General features: G+C 35.5%; 3 protein-coding genes and 1 pseudogene across 6 annotated transcripts; 1 reads left to right on the plus strand and 3 right to left on the minus strand.

The window, feature by feature from the left end:
- Positions 1-1,417: 1,417 nt before the first annotated feature.
- LOC147380557 (uncharacterized) lies at positions 1,418-5,995 on the minus strand. 2 transcript variants are annotated; one of them, XM_086431531.1, is made up of 7 exons: positions 4,758-5,995; positions 4,562-4,677; positions 3,439-3,981; positions 2,656-2,920; positions 2,409-2,562; positions 1,857-1,956; positions 1,418-1,774 (listed from the first exon to the last, which is right to left on the minus strand). In XM_086431531.1, the coding sequence occupies exons 1-7, from the start codon at positions 5,664-5,666 to the stop codon at positions 1,558-1,560; spliced, it is 2,304 nt and encodes a 767-aa protein (XP_086287657.1). In that variant the 5' UTR covers positions 5,667-5,995; the 3' UTR covers positions 1,418-1,557. The 2 variants fall into 2 exon arrangements, with proteins under 2 accessions (XP_086287657.1, XP_086287658.1); XM_086431532.1 differs by having other exon boundaries at positions 1,479-1,742; positions 4,758-5,992.
- A 5,185-nt stretch (positions 5,996-11,180) lies between these two features.
- On the minus strand, positions 11,181-14,543 carry LOC147380558 (ent-kaurene synthase-like 1). 3 transcript variants are annotated; one of them, XM_086431522.1, is made up of 10 exons: positions 14,295-14,543; positions 14,094-14,214; positions 13,919-14,016; positions 13,618-13,844; positions 13,415-13,527; positions 13,219-13,317; positions 12,909-13,124; positions 12,648-12,788; positions 12,165-12,410; positions 11,181-11,652 (listed from the first exon to the last, which is right to left on the minus strand). In XM_086431522.1, the coding sequence occupies exons 1-8, from the start codon at positions 14,422-14,424 to the stop codon at positions 12,740-12,742; spliced, it is 1,053 nt and encodes a 350-aa protein (XP_086287648.1). In that variant the 5' UTR covers positions 14,425-14,543; the 3' UTR covers positions 11,181-11,652; positions 12,165-12,410; positions 12,648-12,739. The 3 variants fall into 3 exon arrangements, with proteins under 3 accessions (XP_086287648.1, XP_086287649.1, XP_086287650.1); XM_086431523.1 differs by having other exon boundaries at positions 12,631-12,788; XM_086431524.1 differs by lacking the exon at positions 12,648-12,788.
- On the minus strand, positions 11,332-12,344 carry LOC147380559 (ent-kaurene synthase-like 1 pseudogene; annotated as a pseudogene).
- Positions 14,544-16,801: 2,258 nt separating the features above from the next.
- LOC147380560 (uncharacterized) lies at positions 16,802-21,042 on the plus strand. Its single transcript, XM_086431526.1, has 4 exons — positions 16,802-16,881; positions 19,447-19,526; positions 19,910-20,011; positions 20,853-21,042. Exons 1-4 carry the CDS (start codon positions 16,836-16,838, stop codon positions 21,021-21,023), a joined length of 399 nt encoding a protein of 132 aa, XP_086287652.1. The 5' UTR covers positions 16,802-16,835; the 3' UTR covers positions 21,024-21,042.
- The last annotated feature ends 4,553 nt before the right edge of the window (positions 21,043-25,595 follow it).

A 25,595-nucleotide genomic window follows, 5' to 3' on the forward strand; every position in this document is an offset into this window, starting at 1 on the left:
TCTTAACAGGTGTAGGTCCAAACTAGAAGTGTGTCTAAACATTCGAAAATAGTATGAATCCTCTCATCGATCAGTCTACGGCTTAATTTAAGTGAATAAATTCTACAAAATAAAAAATCCCCGTATTGATCCAAAAATCTATCATGGAAAACTGCTCTCAATCGTCACTAATATATAGAGATTCCTTCCAAGGCCACCTTAGAGAATGTTGGAGATAATTGTTATAATAGATTAAGCGTAGCTGAGATGATGATGCTGAGATTGATGAGTGGAAAGACGAAAAAAAAGAAAAAAGAAATGAACACAATCTAGAAAATGTATTAGTAACTTAAATATGGCATACAAATTAAGAGAAAGTCGATTGAAATGGTTTTGGCACGCTTTCAGAAAGGCCAATTGCAGTCCACGTAAGAAGGAATATGCAAGTTAAAAGTTCTAAAAGAACGAAAGAAAGACCCAAAAAAACATATATGAACTCACTTCCAATAACAATAGATGAGGCTTTGGGAAGAATTGAATGGAGGTTCAAGATTCATTCAACCAACCCCAAACTTATAGGTCTTCTCGAGAGTAGACTCGTAGCTTCCTTTTCAATTATGTTCCAAGTTCTTTACTGTCATAGTTCCTTGAAGTTCTTTTGCTTTCCTAGTAGTTTCAATGACACATATAAAACTAGTTAATTATGTACTTAAAGATCCTGACATTGCAACGGTTAGAGTAAAGGGTTACTTTTTCTTCATTTTTTTTTTCATTAAGGTGGCAACTACTTATACAAGGTAGTAACAGTTGTGCTCGACTGGATTAGGTGATTTCAACTCCACAGAGGAAACTTGCCCATTGTGGGATTGAACCCATGACCTCCCACTTGGGTATACACACTCGAAAACACATACACACCATTACATCCTACACAAGCATGTCAAATTCGCCACAACTGAGTGCACACATGTGAACTTAATGATAACTTGAAATTTCCCTAAATAAGTAGAAGAATTAAATTATCTTTATCTGATCACATAACAATTGCTTTCTTGTTTGGCTCAAATGGAGTAGTGATGGGGTGTCAACATGTCTATTCCTCCAAAAGGCACAATTACTTGTTCTGTTGTGGGCTTGGTTGTTTTTCAAAGAAACTTTGCTTACCTATATGTCAGTTAAGACTAGGAAAGAAAGTCATCAGAACTAAGTGTATTCGAGAGAATTTAGGAATAGCTCCATTATGAAATAATACGAACGAAAATCGTTTGAGATTGTTTCAATATGTACCATGGAGACCAATAGTGATACCAGTGTCCCCCCGCCCCCCTCCTATCTCTATCCATCTCTTCGGTTCCTCTGCAATTTATATGATTTTTCCCCCGTGAAGACCACATGTACACCCATACACACAAAGAGAGAGTAATGGAAATGAATAATTTCATTTATTCTCGTCAAACTCAACGTATACAGAGTATGTATGTTTATAAGGGAGACACCCAGTTCAATGTATAACATTTGGTATTGTACACAAAACATATAAGTTAAGCTGGCCATGTAAATAAATAAATTTCCATTTTTCTATTCAGGTATCATCAAATTAAATTTTGTAAAGTAGAAATGGTCCTCCAGAGCAAGAATTCGTTCACTATGAGTCAGAATATGCCCGCACCACGTCCACAATGGTATCTTGACATATCGGACATCTACCGCTGCTCCACTGCAACTCATGGGCACACTTGAAACAAGTGCACATGTGCCCACATCTGGAAAAAAAACATTGGAAAAAAAGAAATCTCTTAAATGTTGTTAAGGCTGAAAATTCTAAAATTTGGTACTTCAAAAGTTTAAAAAAAAAAAAAGAAGTTTACAACAATTACCTATACAAAAGCGAGTCGACTTGCATTTCATAGCAGATACAACAATTGCCTTTCCTCATTGGTACCCTATTGAAGACATCCATTTCCTCCACTCCTCGAACTGCAATCAGAAAAGTAGAGGTCCTTCAAAAGCTTAATGATTTATGATCAATAAGAAAGTATTAGAAAAAGTTTGAGGTGGATTGACGTAATGCACATGTGAGCTTTCTGAATGTCCATTATCAATGTTCCAGGAGGGATCCAATATTTTGAGTTGGTTTTTTTTTTTTTTTTGGGTGGGTAAGCTAGACTTGAACCCATGACCTCAAAAGCTTCTTTGCAATGTGTCAAACAAACTGAACTATGGGTCTAAGCCCAATATTCTGAGGTTGTTGACACATGGAATGTCCTAGCTCACTCATACACGAACAGATATGAACCTTGACGAGAATATAAAATCGAAAGCAGAGGAACCATGTGATCATTAGGGGTTGATGATACACGTTCTTATAAACTGAATTCTCAAGTAATTTGTGGTTCTAATTTGAAAAAAGAGCATCTTTTTATACTTACTGGAATGAGATACAGCAGTTGAAACCTCCTGCTTAATAGACTTCTGTAACTTCACCTGCATACCCACACAGCTCTCTACTGATTTTCGCAGCTCAGACATCTCGTGATGAAGCCTTGCCATATTCCCTCTCAACTCGTATATGAGTTCCATCTCCTGTAACCAAAGACACAACGAGATTATTTACTTCACAAGAAAGTTAGAACCTTGGTAGGAAAATTACGAATAAGGGAATGAAATGAATCTCACAAGCAAAGGACGATTTATGAATGGGGAGCATTGCCGGGTATCTTGGAAGTAAGATTGACACAGTTGAGGCAATTGCAATGATGAAGATGCAACTCGATCAGAATCATCACTGACTTCATGATAGTGAAATTCGCTGGGTTTATTTTCTTCCTCTTCTTTGACATTCTGGATTCTTGCCCAATGCCTTTGTCTTTGTAAGTAGGAAAAGACCAATCGCTCCATTCTCTCTCGGAAACCACTAGAAAGCAAATTTGATACATTTCTTCTGCAAACATAAAAGGTCTCTGATCATTAAAAGACATTATATTGTAGCTTTTCTTTTACCTAGGAATTGAATGGTCATTGATGATCAATCTGGACATGAATAAAATTGTTGTTTATGTTAGCCAACCAACTACTCCAAAAGACCGATCTGTTGGAGAGGGAGAGAGAACTATGAATATAGGAGGGTCATGGGGTTTAACTGGGGGTATGACACACCCGAGAGTGGAGGAGAATATACACTCTACACTCCCCCTCACCCATAAGGGTGGAAAGAATTGAACCTGTGATCCATACGAACCTAGTACTCTGATAGCATGTTAACCAACCAACTACTCCGAAAGACCAATCTGTTGGAGAGGGGGAGAACTATGAGTTTAAGAGGGTCATGAGGCTTAATTGGGGTATGACACACTCGAGATTGGAGGAAAATATACACTAACAGTTTATAATCCTATAACACTTGAGAAATTCCTTTTGGAGATGGAAACAATGTAAAAAAAAATCAAACCAGATTGATACCTTTCAAGAAGCTCACAAATTTCTTCATTATCTGAATAATTCTCAAGCATGTCCTGACAGCAATCTTTCCCATCTCCATGTGGAGGATAAACATAACTCAGGCAGGTTTCATCAATGGGTTTTATGATGTGCGTATTGAGATCTGGTTCTTCTGTTACTGTAACCCGTTCCCAATCATCAATGGATCCTTCATGCTGTCGTGTATCAAGGTCTATTTCTTCGGTAATTGCCTTTCCATCCCAACCATGTGGGGTAGTGTACAATGGTCCTTGTAAATCAATATTGCTAACGTTTAAGCTTGACCCTTGCCATGACACATTGGCTTCTTCTTGCAGATGTTCACCTATAGATGGCATTGAGTGGTTATGCTCAAATGTGGTTACCACCTGTTGATGAATGTCTTGAATCGTGAGCTCATCAGACATAACAGAGTGTTGTGAATCCAGGGTGCTATTTTGTAACTCGGTATGTGATCTCACGTTATCTCCCCGACTCAGGACTGCCCCACCATCATCCCATTTGACTTTTGGGTTGAATCTCTGCCTGGTTTAAATCAAAACCTATGTTAATGCCAAAAGCTAAGTTGTGGTCAGGATCTTTAGACCCAAGATTCGAAAATGTCAGAAGAAATTAGAGAGATTGAATGTCATAATAAATTTCAAAATCGTAGCAACAGAACATAGAATCACACTTGTCAAAGGTATGCCCCATTACTATAAAGATTACAAACTCGCAACTCACTTAGCCGCAAGGAACATCACAGAACAAAAACCATTAAAACCCTTATCCGAACATACATATATACCCAAAAAAAAAAAATTTGCTTGCCCAAGGCCATGAGCGAGAGGAATTGGTCCCCCTTGATACTGCTTTGCCTCTTGAAGCCCAAGCCCAAGCCCAAAAAGAATACTAGACATTTCACAACAAGTTCTACACATATAGTTCATGGTTACATCTCATATCAGTGTCACATATAAAGAACAGATGTCCAAGCAGACGATGCATAGACATTGTTTGTGTTGGTTAGTGTCCAATCTAACTAGAAACACAATTTTTTTTCCTTTTTTTATGAATCAACACATGTTGAGGCTTACAATGGAAATGAAATGAAATGGAATCGTACCTTAGGTGAAAGATTGTACTTCGTTGCCGTAGTTGGTCTAGTTCAGACGTTGAAGCAGGACGACATTGGTCTTGAACATCAACTTTGTTTTGCAGTAATCTGAGCCTAAGCAACGACTGTGTACAAAAGGAATTAACAACTCAATAAACATATTTTCTAACCCAAGAACCATAATAAATAAATGGAAAGAAGTTACCTGAATGCGACGCCACTGTGGGAATCTCGATACTACACGACATTCTTCCAGTCTGCTAAGCTCACTTTCTCTCTCCTGCTTCATTCGCAAAAACAAATCCATAATTGCTTGCCGCCCTCTGATTCGAGGACAATTTCCAATAAATGGAAATACATTTCTATCAATGTCATGGCTTGAAGTGATAGAACTCTGATTTCGATTAAACGAAGTCAGCCTTCTTATGATATCTGCCACTCTAACCCTCTCGCTTTCTCCTATATCCGAAACTTGCCCCTGCGAGGATGAGAGTGACTCACTTGGAGCAATCCGATCGGACTCCAGATCTGTGAACGAATTCTCGTATCTCTCATCGGTTGAGTCGCAAACAGAAGAATTCTCAATATTGCTAATTATAGAATTCATCCTACAACTACTACAAAGGGAATTGTAATTAGAATTCACCTCAAACTCCTTCCACTTATGAACAAGGGACGAAGCCCGGAGATTTGGAAGATCGACAGAAGATTCTGATTGAGTGGGTGAACTCTCTCTCAAGAACGTCGACTCACTTGTAGATACGGTCTGTGAATTGGAGAGAGCCAGGAGTTCGGCCTCGTGTGCTTGTCGAGCTGCCCATCCATCAAGTACCCGCAACTGTCTCCTCCTAATAGTTGAAGGCTTGACTCGATGAGTCTCCTTTGTACTACTCATTGAGCGAAAATTATGATGGGTCTTGTCTTTGTTATCGAACCGATATTGAGAATTCTCATCAATGTAGGTGTGGAGATGATCTCTCACTAACTCTTTGCAGTTCTTCTGGAAAGCACCTTGGGATTGGGAATTGGTTTCTCTGTCTCTAAGCCTGTTGTGATCCTTCAAAACTCGAGAATAAGGCGAAGAAGAAGCCATTTTGATTCTTGAAAAAACCATTTCTTCTTGAATTTAATTTTTGTTTTTTGGGGGACATCAATCTAAATGCAACGAACCCATTTCATGAAAGAGGTTGGAGAGATGATAAACAAAAAGATTCTTCCACAAACCACAATATCTAATGCTCTCTCTCTCTCTCTCTCTCTCTCTCTCTATACCCAAAAGAGGATCTTTTTTTTTTTTTTTAAGTTGAGAAATTAAAGGACAAAGGAGTTGTTTCAGGAAGTATTTCGGTAAAACCAGACATTTAGCTCATACCCATTTCCCTATATTTATCAAAACTGACGCATTGAGTGAGAGAGAGAGAGAGAGACGTTGGTTTATAGCCGTTTGGGTGAGCGTCAATGGTCCTTTTTTTCAATTGTTTTCCCCTCCACCAGTCAAAAAGAAAAGTAATTGATGGGTGGGAGGGGAGAGGAGGGTCACTACTTGACCGTTGTTCTTGCAAAGAAAGCAAGGAAAAGAAAGTCTCTCCTACGGCTTTCAATGGATCAGCTTCGGATTGGATCCGACCTGAAATCAATCGGATAGGATACCCTGAGAGTCATGATGATGTGTCATGTACTAGAATCATAGACTTTTCCTTGGGATACACAACTGTATATATTTATGTAAATATATGATCTATGATTCTAATTCGTCACGTCAAGAGAGTCTGTCAAAGTGAGGGAGTCAAAAAATCATTAGTCTTCTCTAAGAGTTGGCTCAATGGTGAAACTAGCGATAAGAGTTTCTTCCCTCAAATCTTGTGTTTGAAACTACATGTCTTCCTGACTTACTCTATTGTATATCGAGAAACTTCCGTGAGGTTGTGATATGCAATGCGACCATAGAGACTAGTCCCATCACAAAGGGTATAATGATACTCACGATAAATAAATAAATAACCTAAATTGGATTTTTATCAAATGTTGCTATCACGATAAATAAATAAATAAACCTAGATTGTATCCTAATCAGATCGGATTTTTATCAAATGTTAATATTAAAGTTGTGAATGGATCATATTAAGATCCCAAATTGGTCTGGATCAAGGATTTGGATTTCAATAAGGATCTGATTTGATAGCTTATCGGATCAACCAAGGACCTAATCCACTAGAGAACCATCAGATAATGTGTTTGAAAATATAGAAATAATCACTATTTATATTATATTATATATTTTATTTGATTTAATATGTATATTATTGGATTACTTATCAAATTAATATTATATCATATCCGAATTGGATTTGGAGCATAAAATGAGAGATCCACTCAGGTCCGGATCCATTAAATTTCGTACTGGATCGGTTCCAATTTAATACCAATCCAATCCGAACCCAAGACCCATTATTAGCTTGGTACACCATCAAATCAATGAAAATTCATAAAGTTCTTAGATGGCGAGGTTTTGAATAATTTTCAAGAGAAATCACAAGGCAAGCAAAAAATTTGCCATTTTATGGTCGTGGAGCGTAAGTAACCCCACCAAAATTTGAGGCAATTAGCAGAAGGGCAACCAGGTATGCACCTGAAATTTTTTGTATTATATACAGGGTAGCGATCGACAGCCAACGTTAGGGAGCCAAAATTTGTCCTATATGGCTTAAGAGTTTTGGATTGGACTGATTATTTGTGAGGATGATTTCCTTACCATAGACATCATTATTCTAAAAAATCAATCCATTCTAAGACTTCTAACTCATATAGGACAAAGGCGTTAGTCTGTGTTGGTTCCCTAACATTGGCTACCAAGCGGGACTCATCTATATATGGAAGGCATTCGGTCGACAATCTTAGGATGACAAAACGCTAGCAAAATGTTTGTTTTTTGTGGGTTAGAAATTTTGGATTGAGCTGATTTTTTTGTGAGAATGATTTCTATCCTGAGGAGATCATCTTCACCAAAAATCAACCCAATCTGAAACTTCTAACCCCATCAAAATTATTTTAGAATTGTGAATCATCAAATTTTTATCAAAAATTTGTATACCACTTTTGATGGACTTAGAAGTTTCAGATTGGGCTGATTTTTGGTGATGGTGATGTTCTCACCATAGAGATCATCCTCACAAAAAATCAGCTCAATCCGAAATTTCTAACCCACATAGGATAAAAATATTGTCAGCGTTTTATCATCATCTTCTTCAATCTATCATTTCCTTCATCATCTTTATTAAGTAGACAGTCAAAGAATCTTTGGTAGGCACAACACCTCCTCCTTCTCGCCTCCATCAACAGTGGCAACTCTTGTTTAAGCCATTCAAAGGGTCTAGCTTTGTTTAAAGATATTTCTACTGTCAGATAAAGTCAAGGGTCATACCAGTTGTATCATCCAAGATCTCGAGAAGTGGAGTTTCACAATTAGGTATTTGAATTCAAACCTAGTATAATAACAATTTGATTTAGAAATGATCCAAAAGGAGTCCGTTCCAATTAGGTCCATATAATATTTTCACATTTAGTTACAAATTCGATCTGAGAACTATATGATTGAAAAACTCAAAATTAAAACTAAATAATCAATTTCAAGTAGAAATTCTTATAAATACATTAATAAAATTATGACAATGAAATAAAATAATAAAAATTACTTACATAAGACATGTAGCTAATATACCATTATTATTTTCATTTTTCATACAAAATATTTTTGTTTTTGACTGTCAAGCTCTCAAATACTTGTGCTAACATGCATTAAACATATACGATCTTCATTTACACAACCCAAAAGGGACACACCTTGAGAGTAGAAGAAAATGTATGATTAGCACTCTCCCTCACCCATAATAGGGGAAAGAATCGAACTTGGGACTTATACGGACTTAGCACTCTGTTATCATGTTAACCAACCAATTACTTCAAAAGACCAATCTGTTGAGAGGGGGGGGGACTATAAATATAAGAGATGTAGATACCCCAATCTTTGCCTAGACAGAATCCAAGAGCACCAAAAGTTTTTCGGGAAAGGATTCGACTCGAATCAATTTTCAAATGATCGCGAGGGCCTCACAACGAGACAATAGACTAATGTATTTTTTATTATTATTTTGGCCTAGTATGGTGGTAACCAATGGTTAGGCTTACTTTTTAACCTAGCAAGAAGATAAATTTGTACAGTATGGACGTGACTAATGGCCAGGCTTAATTTTTAGCCTGGTCATAGGTCACCAATGGCCAGGAGAAATTTTGAATGGTATGAAGATGACCAATGGCCAAAACGAAATTTTGCACTAGCTATTGGTCACCTAAGGCCAATTCTATTAGACAGTTAGGAGGCCCATGTGCATTCAAATTTGTTAAGGGTTAATTACCTTTTAAGCCTAATTTTAATTTCTTTTTCCTTAAGAAAATCTTGTCATTTTACCTTTTTATCTTTGTTTTTTTTGCCTAAACAATATTTTTATCTTTTTTTTTAGTAATTCAACAAGTCATCTAATAATGACCTTTAATCAAATTGGTCCCCACTTGAGGTCAATTACCCCACTAACCTTGATTTGTTGTGGCACATTAGATACAAATTCCCTTTCTACTCCTAAATTCTTCACCATTCAAATAATTTTCATGGCATTCAATGTAATATGACCAATGTTCATAATTTTTGACTAATTTTTTCACTTAAGAGAACTCTCTAGAACTTGTGCCTAATGAGCAATCTATCCCTAATTTGTTAAAGATTCTCTCAAACTTACCATCTAATTATATGTCATTTGGGTTATTTTCTTCTCAATTGACTTAAGATCAATGTCTTAGGATCCTTTTAACCTTCATTAAAAATTCTCCATAACTTTTGGGATGTTTACCATCATACCCATTGGTAATTAAAATTAGTAAAATTCAACTAGAGGATAAAAACCATTAAAGCTAATGTCAGAAGATGGAAATGACTCTTTGTATGAAGGTTTTGTTGCAAATAGTGAGAACTACTTGCTTTGAGACAAGTTTATCCCCAATGATCTTCTAAACTCTTATAAATATGACCCCTATTCAAAGGGAGAAAAAAGAAAAGGATGAATAATCCAAATTTCTGTCCAAATTTCTCTTCAAGGAGGATGAGCTCTAGATAAGAAAAAATTATGTCCAAATTACTTCCTAAAATATTATAACCTACCTAAACTCTGTTCAAATCCATTCCCAAACCTTCAAAAAGCTCAAACTAAGAAGAATAAGAAGAGGAAAACCAAGGTGAGGTTGAACCCCCTTTCTCCCTTTCCAATCTCCCCATTCTATTTAACCCCCTTATTTACATTCTTGCAAGTTATTCCATAATAATGTACATCCATTTTTGTTTAATTGAGACAAAGAGGTAGAGAGTAAAACCTCCTAGGGGTAATCTCCTCCTATAACCCTCAATAAGCTTCATGAGGATTAGAATAAATCATTGTTCATTTTACTTTTTTGCAAGTTTAATTCTTAGATTAGTTGTTTTTTTTTTTTTTTTTAATTTCATAAAATTCTTAGAATAATAGTTTTTCTTGTTTTACCTATTTCAATAGCTTAAGGGCTAGAGAGTAATCTCTCTTTGGAGGTAATCTTTTATTTTTAAGTCCACCACATGAATACACTTTGCACACACTCACCTATAAAAGGGATGCAAACAAAAGTGTAGGTCCCTATGGATCTATATTCAACATTTAAAGCTAACAAAAATAATTCAAAATTGACACATTGCATGCATAAGGTCTTTAGCATTTCCATGGTGGATCCATTGGATACCTCCTAAAGACTAAACCAACAACAAAATACTCCCAAGTGAGCACATACCTCTAAAAAAGCTTTTGGATCCCAAAAAAGTGAAATCCTTATGGATTCTCACCAAGATCTTGGGCTCATAAGAAATTCCTATAAGCTACATTTTCATTTTTTACTTATTATTTCATTTTGTTTTTCTTCCAAAAACCATATTATAAATCTTCTAAAAATAGCCTTTGGATTCAAAAATAGGTGAAATCTTCATGAATTCTCACCAAAGTCCTAGGCTAACAAAAATTTCCAACAAGCACATTTTTCAATTTTGACTTGCTCATTGATTCATTTTCTTAGTTTCTTAAGGCTAGACTATAATTATTTGAGGTCTTAATTTTCTTCATAATTTCTTTTACTTTTTAAAATTAAGTTTATGTTTCAAAACCATATCTATGGTCATATATTAATAACCATTTTATGATGGGTGGGATAAGGTGCCTAACACCTTTCTTGTCCTTCAACCGAACTTCCTTACCATAGATCTCTAAGTAGACCATTTCCTTCACTTTTGGATATGTGAGTCACTACAAGCCAAAAATCAGATTTCAAAATATATTTTCTTATAGTATCCATTCACACTTTAATTGAATGGAAACGACTCCTAAGCCCATGTAGATGAGCTCAAACCTTTCCCATAGGTTTTGAAATCCACGTATCTACAAGAGAGTCACAGAGCTTAACTAGAGCACGACACACCTAAGAGTCGAGGAAAATATACACTCAACACTCCCCCTCACCCATAAGGGACACACCCAAGAGTGGGGAAAATATAAACTCCACAATATTGAAATAAAAAAACAATACCATGAGTATAAGACAATAAGAAAACGATTATCGTCAACAACTCTTTACATTATTAGGGAATATAATCAAATTCGATCTCACTTATTGAACTCATATCTTTTCACAACTAGTTATATATGGGATTTCATCTTTCAACATTTGCTAGCAATACAAGGGAGATTGAGAGGTTCATAAATAACAGCATTCACAGCTGTGACCATTTCTTGCATGGATGTGAACCCATCATTCCTCATGTAAAAAAGGTGGACTACTTTGCTCATTTTCCAAAACAATTCTTTGCAAGCTCTTGGAACCACGCTACCCTTTGTCTGCAACACCAATCTCAACAGTTCTCTCCTACTATTATCAATGACACACCTCATCTCTCTAATGGCTTCTTCTTCAGTGACAACACCAGGGCCTTTGATCATGCACAAGGTTACAGCATTCAGTTTCCCTTCCTTGCTTTCCCTCTGCAACATAACACATAAGTAACAATAATGAGAGACATTTTATAACAAATGAGAGACTTAAGTAGTGTTTGGTCACCGGTGCAGCTTCTCAAGAGAGTCTTTTTAGCTTCCAACCACCAAAATATCCTTGAAAGCATTTGGAAGCACTTCTAGATCTCCCCCCACCCCCACCCCACACACATCACAAAAAATTCCCTGACACTCTCGCCCATGGTTTTAAATCTTGGTTTCACGATTCATCTTGATTCATGAATGATAACAAGATGGCTCAGAAGAGTCATCCCTGCATCTTGGATGAATTTTAAAGCTATTTGAAGATCAGTGAACCAGAAAGGAGAAGAATAAGAAGGCATATCTCGTCTCGTCCACGAAGGATCCCAAGATGACTCGGGCAAGTCATTTTTATGTTACAATCCCATTCTTAAAGAAAGCAATCCAAAGATGAATCATTCCACAGAAACACTGCTATTGAAAGCAAAGCCGCACCTAGAGTTCATTTAGAAAATGCATACCTTAAAGCCTTGAATATCATTGAGGAGGCGCCCACATGTGCTCATAAACTTATATAGATTATGGTACTCTGGATCTCTGATAACTTCCTCTGATAAAACTGGTCCGATAAAATAAAGAGCTGGGAGAACAATAGGTCCCAAAGCAAATGATACATAGGAATTTGTAGTGTACTCATCCATTGTTGGCACGGACTTGTTTCTTACCCACTCTGCCTCTTTCATCATTGAATTCAGCAAACTAAGCCACTGCCATAGAGAAATAGCTCAAAATCACCCTCTAGTCCCAAATAATAATAAAGAGAGCGTCTATTGCTTCGCCAACTTTTGCTAATGCCACTCCAAGATGTGTGCTAATTCTTTGGTGATTTACATATGAATTGAGGTGGTGAAAGCAAAAGTTGGTGTGGCAATAGAATCTTTCATAATAAAGGATAAACACTTTTTTTTTCTGAGAGGTGATGATAACTATATATACGATCTCACTATCTCAATTAGATGGCTTTTGACACTGCACCCTTGCCATGCGAACGCCTTTTCTTCAGTCTCATTAATTGAGTTCTTAAGTGCCAAAAATATTATCTCAACTTGTTCAGAGTAAAATCAGTGGGTAAAACTCCATCAAACCTGTGTAGTTAAACACCATCATCTTTCGATAGGAACACTAATCAAGTGAATCAGAAAAATAAAAAAAATAAAAAAATTGCCAAGAAAGAGAAAGAGAAAGAGGGAATGGAGGAAACATACTTCTCAACCAATTTAATTAGGCTTAGTAGTTCATCCCTAGAACCTCCTACGTCAAAGAAGTCATCAACCACAGTAGTGAGCACACCATTTTTGGCCCATGACATGCGAGCATCAGATTGTTCAGGAGAGAAAAGCGTCGCCGCAGCAGAGAAATAACAGTACGTCAACTTCTGCCTCGCAAATTTTAGCTTATCCAATCTGTTGTCTTCAATCCATCTGCTTATGTAGAAATAGACATTATACATCACTTACACAAGCATTTGAGACTAAAATAGTTACTCCTTGAAGATTTTAGTGTATAAATGGCTACCGCTCTAGTTGTTTGAGTTCTTTACGATGTATGGATTGACAGATATTGAAGTCCTCCACAGCCAATTCTAGGAAATCTTTGGTGTCGACATTTAAGGGTCTGATACAAGCCAAAGGTAAGAGGATCAACACATTATCGATATTATCTGTGAATAATTTTTTAAAGTTTTATTCTTTTAATATTACTTAAAGTGTACCTATATGAAGTTTTTAGAATTCTTAAATTATCTATATCATAGTGCTGCACATTTCTCCTGTTTTCTAGGCGTTCTAAGTCCGCATGGTAGGGAAAGTTAAGGGCATCATCCACCTGAAATTTAATCAGATGAAATTTGAAATTATCATGAAAATAAATTGGCAAAACTAGCTTGAAAATGCCAGCTTTTCACAAAGAAATTACCTCTTGAATAATATGCTTATAGAACCTATTTGCATGAATTGGAGCATTGGAAAGTTCCCGTTTCAGAAAACGGCTGGACCAAGAATTTTGTTTCTCGAGAATTGATTCATCGGGGAATATGATGATTTGCGAAGCACGGTATATCTCTAAAACAATACCGATATCCTTTAGATACCCTCCAAGTGTATTCAAGAAATGTTCTTCTTCGTCAAATTGAGCAAAGGAATCTAAACCACATATATGAACTGATTTAGTCTCCATTAGCAACAAAAAAAAGTCTTGAAACTTCACAAAAATATACCTGAAGAGATGTCATATCCATGCATCCGTAAGATCCGAAATGCCAGAGCACTTGTGGCGATGTCTGAAAATATCTCTTCATCCATCTGTAACCAGCTTCTGTTCACCAACAAAAGTTTGGTTTTTCAACAACTTCGAATTAACTAATTTTAAGAATCTAGTAATTGGACCATTACCTGTATGTTTTATCCAAAACACTTTTTATTTCTCTCTTAAAATGTTGATCAATTCCCAACCTCTCAAGACTATCAACCATACAGAGATGGGAATATATATCTAGCGGATAAGCTGTTGGAACTGAAAAGGGGCAATAGAAGAAACCAAATAAATTTAAAATAACATAATTTAGTTAACTTAGGTCATTGTGGATAAGTTACCTGCATCGCCGAACTTTTCTAAGACTGAATGCAAGTAATTGAGGCAGTTAGCGTCTTGAAGGTGAGAAAGAGCAGCTGCAGTGGTGGATGGTGAATTAAACAGTGACCCATTCTTCATCTGATATCTCATGATGTCCTCCCAATCTTGTAACTTCCCCAGTCCTTCCGCCACATATGCCAAATATGCTTTTCTCCCCTCAGAGTTGCTTCCGAAGCCTCTGAAAAAAAATAAAGGGAAGAAGGCAAGAAAATTTAATGAATGCAGATAATGAGAACACAATGAACCCAACCAAAAAAAGCAAGAAGTTTCTTTTCCAACCAAAAAAAAAAAAAAAAAAAAAAAAAAATTGATTAAACAAATCCTATAACAACAACAAAGCCTGATTCCAAAGATTTGGGGCAGGTTAAATGAATCCTATTTTTTTATTCCACTATATTCAGAGCCAAGTCTTTTATCATTGAAAATGAGTTCACATCTGCTTTCACTATCTGCATTTGTTTACTTTTGGGTATTCATCTCGCATTTTTTAGGACTTTCGACTGGGGATGCAATCGGCCTTCATTGAACTTGCCCAAAACATCTCAGTTAACTTATGTTTAGTTTAAAGCCTAGAGGAGCTACTCCTACATTTTCTAGGTGTTTGTTTCCAATTTTATCTTTCCTAGTCTTTCTACTCATCCATTTCTACATCATCTCCGTTACAGTCATTTATTAACATTATACTTCTTGGATACCCAATATTCAGTTCCATATAACATAACCACTCTTACTAAAATCTTATAAATATTTCTGTTTATTTTGATGATTGGTATACATTTGTCACATAGCATTTCAAAAGTGTAACCCCAATTTAACCATCCAACTTTGATTCTATGGGCATCATGTTCATCAATCTCTCCATCTTTATGTATAATTGAAAGCGCCCTCAATTCGCGGGTGCGGATCTGCTTTTTATTTTTTGAGAGTCGCCACTTAGTTGTAAGGTCTAGGAAGCAAAACATGACTCTAACCAAATAAAAAGTACTTAAGTACAAAAAAAAAAGGGTTCGGGGATCACGTTACGGGATTGGAAGGTGTTAGGCACCAATCCCGCCCAACGAATACAGGTCTCTACTTTTTCCAAAAATTTTACATTGCAAGAAAAAAAATGGCCTAAAAATTAAAATAAAAAAATTACCTTATTTATCTGGGTGATTGCGATAGTCGATTCCCTCAGAACTGGCAAAGAGCATTCCTCGTGTGAATCTTCCCGTTTTTGTCTCCATCGCTAGATCTGCTTCCGATCTCCGAGATGAGTTTTTCTCCTTCTAGATCTGAATATTTTCTAGCTTTTCAGAGTATTTTTAGAATTTCTGGGTTTTTTTTAGGTAAAAAAAAATAGGGTTTGGGTGTCTTAGGTAAGGACTTGGGGCTTCAGATTTAGGATTTGGAAAAGTTTTTGGCTTATCTTTCCTAAGATTTTTCTTGACCTACAAATTTAGGTGGTGGAGACCCCTTTTTAAAGAGCTTTTGGGAGATTAAGATTTGAGATTAGATCACTTAGAAATAAGATTAAGTTATTTCAATTAAGTTTTATTTGAATTTTGAATTTTAAATTTTGACTTACGTAGAATGAGGATTTTTTAAAATTTTGGAGAACCCCCCAATGGAGGGTTCTTTATTAAATTATATTTTTTAATTCTTTGGGACCCCCGGTGGAGGATTTTCTATAAATTATCATGTGGGCCCCACTTAAATAAATGGGTCACCACTTAAAATTTGACTCGTGGGCTGGATTAATAGATTTTATTTGTTCAAAATTTTAATTTAATTTATTAAGATTTCACTTTACATTAATTAGTGTTCTAATTATTAGTTTCAAAATTTTGAATTTTAGGGTTGGAAAATTACCGTTTTGCCCTCAAAGAGGACTTTTGTGTTGAGATGTTGTTTTTAGATGTTTTGAAATCAATTTTTCGTAAGGAATTCAATGAGAGTATCAGTTTGTGTCACTTATGGATTTTTGGCACTACGTGAAAATCCCAAATTTGTCTAAAAAAATTTGTTGGGCCGGCCCGTCGAATTTTAAACCCAAAACTCCGCGGCCTGTGTACCACGTTTTTGGGTCGATCAAATTTGTCTAAAAACTCTCTGCCTCTCTCACTATTTCTCTTTCTCTTTGCCTCTCTCTCACAGTCGATCTCTCTCTTTCTCTCTCTCACTGTTTATCTATCTCTCTCTTTCTCTCTCAATCGATCGACCTCTCCATCGAAGGTGAAGCACGATTCTTCCCGATGGAAATTTTGCGAAGAACTCTTTGTCTCCATTGTTGACGACGTTGCATCTCTTTCGATTGCACATCTCGAAATCGAATAGATTTCAATCGCAGCCGCGCGAAGAAATCTCTATCTCCATTTCAGACGAAGTTGAATTTCTTTATAGTTGATCCGGACACTCCTCCATCACTAACTTCCCTTTGAATTTCTTTATAGAATCTCTATGTTCTTGGATTCTCTACTAATCAAGGATCTAAAAGCTTGAATTTCACATATGGTAGATTCATGACGATTTGTCTGGAAAAATTGAATTTCACATATAATCCTCAAGGTATGTTCGAAATCTCTTTTTTCCTATTTGATTCATGTCTTCTAGGGTTTGTATCGTATAAATTGGATTGAGTTTCATTGAATTTTAGTAGAAAAATAGTTGAAATTTAGGTTTTGTAAGATTTTCTTATTTCAGATCTCAGTTTTGTATGATTCACGTTTTAGATTAGTTAAAAACATCATTAAAAAAAATTATGCCAAATTAGAGACTTAGAAAACGGATTGCCACTAATCTCAAAAATTTAGAACCTGTATATATTGTCACAATTGCCTAAATGATACCTCAATCATTCAGGTTTAAAATACAATAAAAGAATTTACTAATGAAAGACTTTGAAAATGGAAGGGCACAAAATTCTACATTTATCCACTACATTTATCCATAATAAAAAAGCATCTTTTTGATATTTTAGAGTTCTTTGAATTTTGTGCTCTAAGATATATCCTTACCATTAGATTTTGTGTTTCAACAGTCAGGATTATGTGATCCTTAGAGTTTTGTTTTCTTGTTTCCATGGATCCCAAATCATTTCTTATTTTGGGGTGCAAATAGCAGCTCTCATTTTTTATCCTACACTTGTGGGGAGTGGGTGTAGCTCAAGGTTGTAGGTGCTTTAGTTTTTAGTCTAATATCGGAAACCTATAAGAAAGGTGAAGAAAGTTCTGATGTATAAAAAAAGTATTGAAGAGAAGGTTTAAAACATACTTACATGGACAAGGTCAATGGACGATCAAGAAGGTCCATGGCCTACGTTAGCGACCTCCATAGCACTTTGGAGGGGTGCTCTAGAACTAATATTTCACCTATTCGTTTGAAATATGAAGTTGTATATGTACTAATGCATTCAAGATCGGTATTTCTTGACATCAACAACATTTATCAATGATGTTTACTCTTTGAATGGATACTTCCTTTATTAACATGACATCCCACAAACCTGGGTAGTTTGCTTGCTCTCCATTTCAACATTGTTTGACTATGACACTCAAGTTCGTGCAGTTAGATTTTTTCTATTACTAATAATCCGATTTAAGTGCTGGAAAGGACTGGATGTCTTCTTATTGTTGTATTGTTTTGGGCATGCATATATATTTGCAAAGTGAGTGCCAATACTGTTTGTACAGAATCAAATATCTCAGTTTCACATTAGGAAATTGGCTAGAGACGTCCTGTCACTCTACAATACAGGCCTGCCCTTACAACGGTAGCCAAAGTATTTGCATAATGTTTAACAAAACTGGCAATTACCAAACTGATTGTTTCATCTTTTTCTCATTTCACAAGGGCAATCCTTGACTATTTGCAGGCAAGCTCTTGATTGGTATTGGATTGCAGCCATGGGCTTCCAACCAAAATCATAGGTCTAACACCAACCTGTATGTATGTCAGTAGAGATAAATGGGAACAAGGTTTTTTGGTAGGCAAGCAGGTTAGTGGTAGGTAGCTATAAGAAGGATTTGGAACGCAGATCTTGTTTCAACTCCCATAGGCTTCATCTGTATAGTATGCATGTAAGGTGATGGGACATGGTTTCTATTTGCATACTAAAATTCTACACATCAAGTGAATGCCTGATTATTTATTAGAAGTTCTAGGAGTTCTATACTTAAATTATTTATGCTGTAAATTCCAGCTACTTGGGACTTCCGTGTGCCCTTATTTTTGGGCTGCATCACCATGCCAATCAAAGAACATTAATCAAGGCAATGTAGATGGAGACATCGGGTAGGAAAGCATGTATGATACATGAGGTGATTCTTATCCCAATATTGGAATTGGTAGCTGGAAATAAATTGGGCAGGCCACTTTTTTATACTCCCTTCTATCTCCCACTCCATGTATTTTCACAAAATTTTTTTTTTTTTTTCTATTTGGTATCTTTTTTTTTTTTTTCTTTCTTCTTATTCTATTGCTTTGTTTATGTTGGCTTGTGACACAATTAAAGCATTCCAAAACAGATTCAAATATAAAATAATACCACCTACATAAAAAAGTTGTTCTATTGATTTGATTCATAAATATAATTTTGTAATATTTAGTACTCTGCAGTTTTTTGATTGATTGAAAATATGGGGTATATGCCCCTCTATTTACTACTATGCAGTTTTTCGATTGATTTGATTCATCCTTATATAGGCATATGCCCATTGGCATCCTTCAACACAATATCCATCAATTCTAAGGGAAAATCTCTAGGTTCTAAGGAAACAAACCCAATAGAGGGGATCATTGTATTTTTCCACTAATTTGCATTTGATATGTACTTAATCATGGAAGTGTTCTCACTACCATTGTGTATACTCTTCGTCTTGTTAAGCCTTGAAGCAGTTAATGCAAATTGTGAACTTATAAAATAAAATAGAAAAAGACAATTGTGAACTACTTTGGTCTTTCAAGATTGATTTTTTTTGTTTGGTGACAAAAACTTTTCTTGCAAATTTCATTTTTAATGAATGTGGCTTATCATATTACATGTATTATTAGAATACAAATGCATTTATAATTTATTTCAATTTTTTTTTTTTGGGTGGAATGTGAACTATTGCTTTTTTATTTTCCTCGCAGAATCCCTCAAAGTCATGCTTGTTTGTGGTTCTGATTTACTTGAATCTTTTGGTATTCTTGGAGCATGGATTCGTGAACAGGTATATCTCAGAAAGAAAAAAAAAAAAAGGAATCTTCCCTTGTTTTTCAATTGTGCTTCCCATTGTGTTCTTCCATGAACAGACTAGTTTCTTTGAACACTAATATGAACCAATCTGTAGACCTGGGATGTAGGACTCTGTCTATGACCAAATCAAGGAGATCCTTGCAACGAAAACAAAACAATAAATTAAGTGTTTTTCCTAATATGGTGTTTGAGAATGTCTTCCTTTTTCTTGAATAAGAAAAACAAAATTTTCTTTTTAAATGTCTCAACTAGTTCTGGGAAAGGGGGAATTCATCTTTGTTTTCCAAACTCAAACTTTATTTAGGACCTTTAAGGCAGCTGGAAAAACTGATCAAATATCCCTCTATGGTTTTACAGGTTCGAACTATATGCAAAGATTATGGCATTGCCTGCATTCGTAGGGAAGGCAAAAACATTGAGAATGTCATATCTGCTGATGATATTTTGAATGAATATAAGGTAATAAGAATCTTTGGTGGTTCTAAATATTTTTTTTAAAGTGTACTTTCATAAACAGCTAAATCTCATCATGCATGGCTTATACCTATAGGTCAGCTGGTTTGACAAAAATTGCAAAGCAACTTTGAGGTCATGGGTTCAAGTCCAGCTTAACAATAAAAACAAAAGAAAAAAAAAACCATCATGGAGGTGGGTTTTCTATATGCAACACTCAGTGTATGTATGCCCCCTTGTCAATCTGGTTTTATTGACTAGTCACCGCATGGATTCAAGTATGGTCCCAAAAGTTCCTTCAATTAAACTATCTGATTCATGAACATAATTTAGTAGTTGTAAATATTTTCAGTTCATCAACTATTCAAAAGCAAAACACACAAATGCACACTCACAAAGATGCAATTTTGATAAGAATATCCTTAATTCAATTAAGGGAAAGAGATTCTCCATATATTGGATCTTACTTGATGTGCAATGGTCACATCTGTTTATTTCGGAAGAGTAACATCAGAGTAACATCAAAGTTGTAGATGAACTTGTACCTAACTAGATCAGCTCGACAAGAGTAAGGTAAATGATTTTTCGATTTATTCACAAAATACTAGAGATAACATGAACATGTTGATTAGTATAATAACATTGAAAGGGGAGCCTCTTTTTGTTAATCTTTTCAGGGAATGCATTTCAAGAGGGTTGTCAGTTAAATATCTTACTGCAGATGAAGTTATTGATTATATCAAGGAACAACACTTGTACTTCAATACAAATGAAAAATGATCACTTGAGTATTAAATTTGCACAATCTAACTGTACAATTAGCTGTTCTTAATATCATGATGTACAGTTCCCTCCAGATTCTTCACGTTCTCTTGCATTTGGTTCTGGATATCATAAAATCTATTGCTATGATCTTCGTAACACACGAACGCCTTTGTGCACATTAATTGGTCACAGTAAGACTGAGTTATGTCAAGTTTTTAGACTCAAAGACTCTTGTTTTAACGTCCACGGCTAACACACTGAAGCTTTGGGATTTATCAGCATGCACATCGCGAGTACTTGACAATCCTCTCCAAACATTCACAGGCCACACAAATGTAAAGGTGCTCATCATATTGAATTAAGATTCTTGATTCTCATAGTGTAAATTTGTTTCTTCTATGACTGTAGTTCAAGTTTGTTGCCAATGTACCTCTGTTAATTTGCTATATTTTTTAAACTTGTTGGAGGTTATGGTGACACGTATTTGTGCTCGATACTGGCGTGTGTTTTATATGTATTCTTCCAAAAGGCTGATAGCACAACTGCTGGGAATTACAATGATTTGATTTATGAAGTGTTTCTTCAGGTAAGTTTGAATATATATATTTCGATTAATATTTTGAGTAAGTTTTAGTCTTTTTGTTTAAATGGGAATTCTTTTTCTTGTTCAATAGAAATTTGATGCCGTCGTTGGAGATACAACCATTAGAGCCAACCGATCCCAATATGTAGACTTTACACTACCATATACAGAGTCTGGGGTATCAATGCTCGTGCCTATTAAAAACAATGGAAAGAAGAATGCGTGGATTTTCTTGAAGCCTTTAAGCAGAAATCTTTGGTTAACAAGTGGTTCCTTCTTTATCTTCACTGGTTTTGTGATTTGGGTCCTTGAACACCGGATCAACGAAGAATTTAGGGGGCCAGCAGCTTATCAGTTTGGCATGACCTTTTGGTTCTCCTTCTCTACACTTGTTTTTGCACATAGTAATTCCTCATACATCTCTTTAAATTTACTTACTATTAGTTTCAATAGAGTGCAAGGACACCTTTTGAGGGCATTCGGTTAAAAAGAACCAAAGTCATGAAGGTTTCCTTTGACATAGTATAGTGTGCATTGGTTAAAAGACTTAGGCTGATGTGGTTGAGGTCCAAACAGTATCTATTTTGTGATAATTTCAATACAACTTTGTGATGGTGCAGGGGAGAAGGTGGTGAGCAACTTGGCTAGGTTTGTGCTGATCATATGGATTTTTGTAGTCCTCATACTTGCATCAAGTTACACAGCTAGCTTGACATCGTTTTTGACGGTTCAACAACTCCAACCAACCATCACTGATATCAAAGAGCTCCTAAAGAGATGCGAATCTGTTCATTTGTGTTTGGGCTCTTGAAGCAGATGGGGTTTGATGAATCCAAGCTTAAGTCCTATAATTCTTCAGACGAGTTCGATCAAGCTTTATCAAAAGGAAGTCAAAAAGATGGCATTTCTGTAGTTTTTTATGAGGCCCCTTACGTACAGCTCCTCCTTGCGAGATACTGTGCTAAGTATACGATGGTCGGACCTACGTACAAGACTGACGGATTTGGTTTTGTAAGTCTTTCCTGCTCTCTTTGGAATCATAATCACTGGGAAATACTAAATTGCTAATGTTCCAAATACAAGTATTGGGTGTTAACAATCTCCAATTACTTAATTTTTTTTTTTTTTTGAAGAAAATCCTCAAACAACTAATCTTTTTTATTATTATTATTATTTTTTTTTATTGTGCAATATTTTTTTATAAATAACTTTCCGAGACTTTGTGATATTGACAGAAATGTCATTACACAACAACAATCAAGTAGTGACTTTTTTTTATAAACATTAGTAGACTAATTTTGGTTTTGATACTTCTTAAGAAATTTTATGAAAAAACAAGGTATGTGAGGTTGCTAACACCAAATGCTTGTATAAGACATTAGCAATTCCCATATTTAAGTAAAGATGTATTGAAATCTTAGCTATGTTTCTTTCAATTTATATGTGTACACATTGAGGTATAATTTTTCGACAAGCAAAGTGATGAGATGCATCCACATTGGGCTATTATGTGTTCAAGAAGATGTTGCAGATAGGCCAACAATGGCAACTGTGGTTCTTATGCTCGGTAGCTATTCTGGCACTCTTTCCCAACCTTTACCACCTACATTTTGCGTGCATGGTAGAATGAAGTCAAACATGCCCATGAGTGATTTAACACTGCCATCAACTATGAATGAGGTGACAAATACTGAGTTATACCCTCGATAATCGTATTGATTTATTGGAAATTACTTATTTTCTTTAGACATTATTAACTAGGGCTTGTCATTGCCATTTATGGCAACAAGTATGCTTGTGCTATTATTTACATTTGGGAGGTGTGAATATCATTTAAATCATATTGGATTATATGAGTGTTATTATCATATGCAAGAGTGTTCACAAATAAAACTAGATGATCTTTTGAGACATTATTAAGTTTGGGTTAAGTAGCCAATGCAATCAGGTTATTTGAGAACATGTACACCTGTTAGGTATTCCTGTCAGTTTTTGTAAATTACATTTTTTGATGCAATTGATGCCATTTTCAAAGGGAAGCAACTGAAATTATTATTTATTTAGTAACGGTTAAATAAATACTAGAATTTTGATATAGGAATGACTTTGGTTGGTTGAATGCTCTGATTGTTTATGCTCTGGCTGCTTGTGGGCTTTTTCCAGCAGCCATTCAAGGATTATATTGGTGTTTACCTGCAAACAACCTCGTATATATACATATATCATTTCATTCTTCTTCTTCTTCTTTATTTATTATTTTCATTGTTCTTCTTTCAATAGGTTTATTATTGCTTAATTCGTTATTCAGGATTTCATTTGATAAACTAACTTGGAAAACAAATTTTATTTGCTGCTGGTAAATGGCACATAATTGTTATTGCAAACTTTGTTTCAATCAAACAGGTGGGGTACCTTGGTGTTTGTATTGCTTGAGATCCTATTTTGGTGTCTTTTTGCATCTTTACATTTTATTGGGTCTTGTGAACAGTTAACATGGAGAGTATGGGTGGACAGCTAACATGGAGAGGACAATGAAGGCACAGGCTCTGAGGGACTCGAGCATGACTGGGTACATATCAAGCAAGAAGACAATGGAGATCAATCCAGAGAATCCCATTATGGAGGAGCTGAGGATGAGAGGTGATGCAGACAAGAATGAAGTTAGTCAAGGATCTGGTTCTATTGAATTTTCTTCGATTTAATGTAAAGTTGGGTCTATTTCAATTTCAAAATATTAATTCAGGAATATTGATTCAGTTTTCTCTTCTTTGTTCTTCAGTTAATATGGATGCCCATCATATTCTTATTCTATGATTTTTCTTTTGTTTTTGATTTTTCTGATTTTTTTTATTATTATTTTGTTCATTGTGATTAGTGAATTAGAGGACCGTGCTATTGTTTGTTAAACCTCCAAATTCGACGGTCATACTCTATGAAATTTTTTTTTTTTTAAGCCCATTCTCCAATAATTTGATAGTCCAGGGCCGTCAAAAAAAAAATTCTACAAGAGAATATTTGACGGGCATATTTGATGGGAGGGTCCGTCAAATTTCTCAAAATTTGACGGGCTAAGACCGTCAAATATGGGTTTTTTTCACATAGTGTGGCATGAAATGATCGTGGACCCTATGAGGGCGTTTTCGTAATTTTATCGAATTTTGTGAAAATTGGCGAAACGATTTTTTTGGTCTTAATTTGTTGTTTGCGTAATGTAGGCTCTAGGGATGTTTTGGTGTTAAGGGTATTCTGGTAATTTAGTCATTTTTTGATGATTTTTCTCGTAAAGTTTGTTTTTGTCCCAAGAATGATAATTTCTATGTTTTGGGTCATATTTTCCTAGCGTAGTGTGTTTCTAAAGTTTGCTTGTTTGAAATACCTCATCCGAATTTTGGAAATACATCTAGTAACAAAAAAAAAAATAGAATATTAATCCATCATTGGGAACCATCGCAATCGAGTTGATTAATTGGGCGAGTGCTAAAATGGGTGTCTATAAATGCCCATTTTTGGTAGAAGGTTGAAGCAAACTAGATAGTAAATCTACTTTGATAGATAATGCGATATCTGAATGTTAAAGCTAGTGATAGTTCATTTTACAACCTGATTTAGCAATTCGTCGGGACGTTCGGATCTTTGAAGATAGCACTTTCCCTAAACTAAAAGTTGTCAAGTCCTCGTGCGCGAGCTCTCACTGACAGTGTCAGATCCTTGAATTTTAGCAAATTCTCCCTGATTAATGCAAATGGAACAAATGTGCAGGTGTGTGCAATTGTGTAATGATGATTTTGAAAAAAAACGCCTCCATTTTGTGCATTCATGATGAAAGGATGATGAACTTCAAAATAGAAAACTGAGTATGATAAATCTGAATAAGGTTCGAGTAAAATCTGAGTAAGGTCTGAGTAAGTCTGAGCAAAATCTGAGTAAGGTCTGAGTAAATCTGAGAAAAATCTCAAAGGATCTAAGCAAAATCTAAGATAAATCTCAGAGGGTCTGAACAAAATCTGAGATAAATCTCAGAGGGTCCGAACAAAATCTGAGATAAATCTCAAAGAGTTTGACCAAAATTTGAGAAAAAATTTAGATAAATCTTAGAGGGTCTCGATAAAATCTGAGAAGAGAGAAAAAACTGAATGACTCTGAGAAATAATGAATAAATCTGGGAAATAATGAATGCCCTATCTATTATTCTGGGTGAAAGGGTGCTGAGCTATTCTTTGGGCAAAACCAAATATGAGAACC

The sequence above is a fragment of the Akebia trifoliata genome, unplaced genomic scaffold, assembly GCF_017979445.1.
Source record: "Akebia trifoliata isolate Shusen 1 unplaced genomic scaffold, ASM1797944v1 Contig01305, whole genome shotgun sequence".
NCBI classification, from domain to species: domain Eukaryota; kingdom Viridiplantae; phylum Streptophyta; class Magnoliopsida; order Ranunculales; family Lardizabalaceae; genus Akebia; species Akebia trifoliata.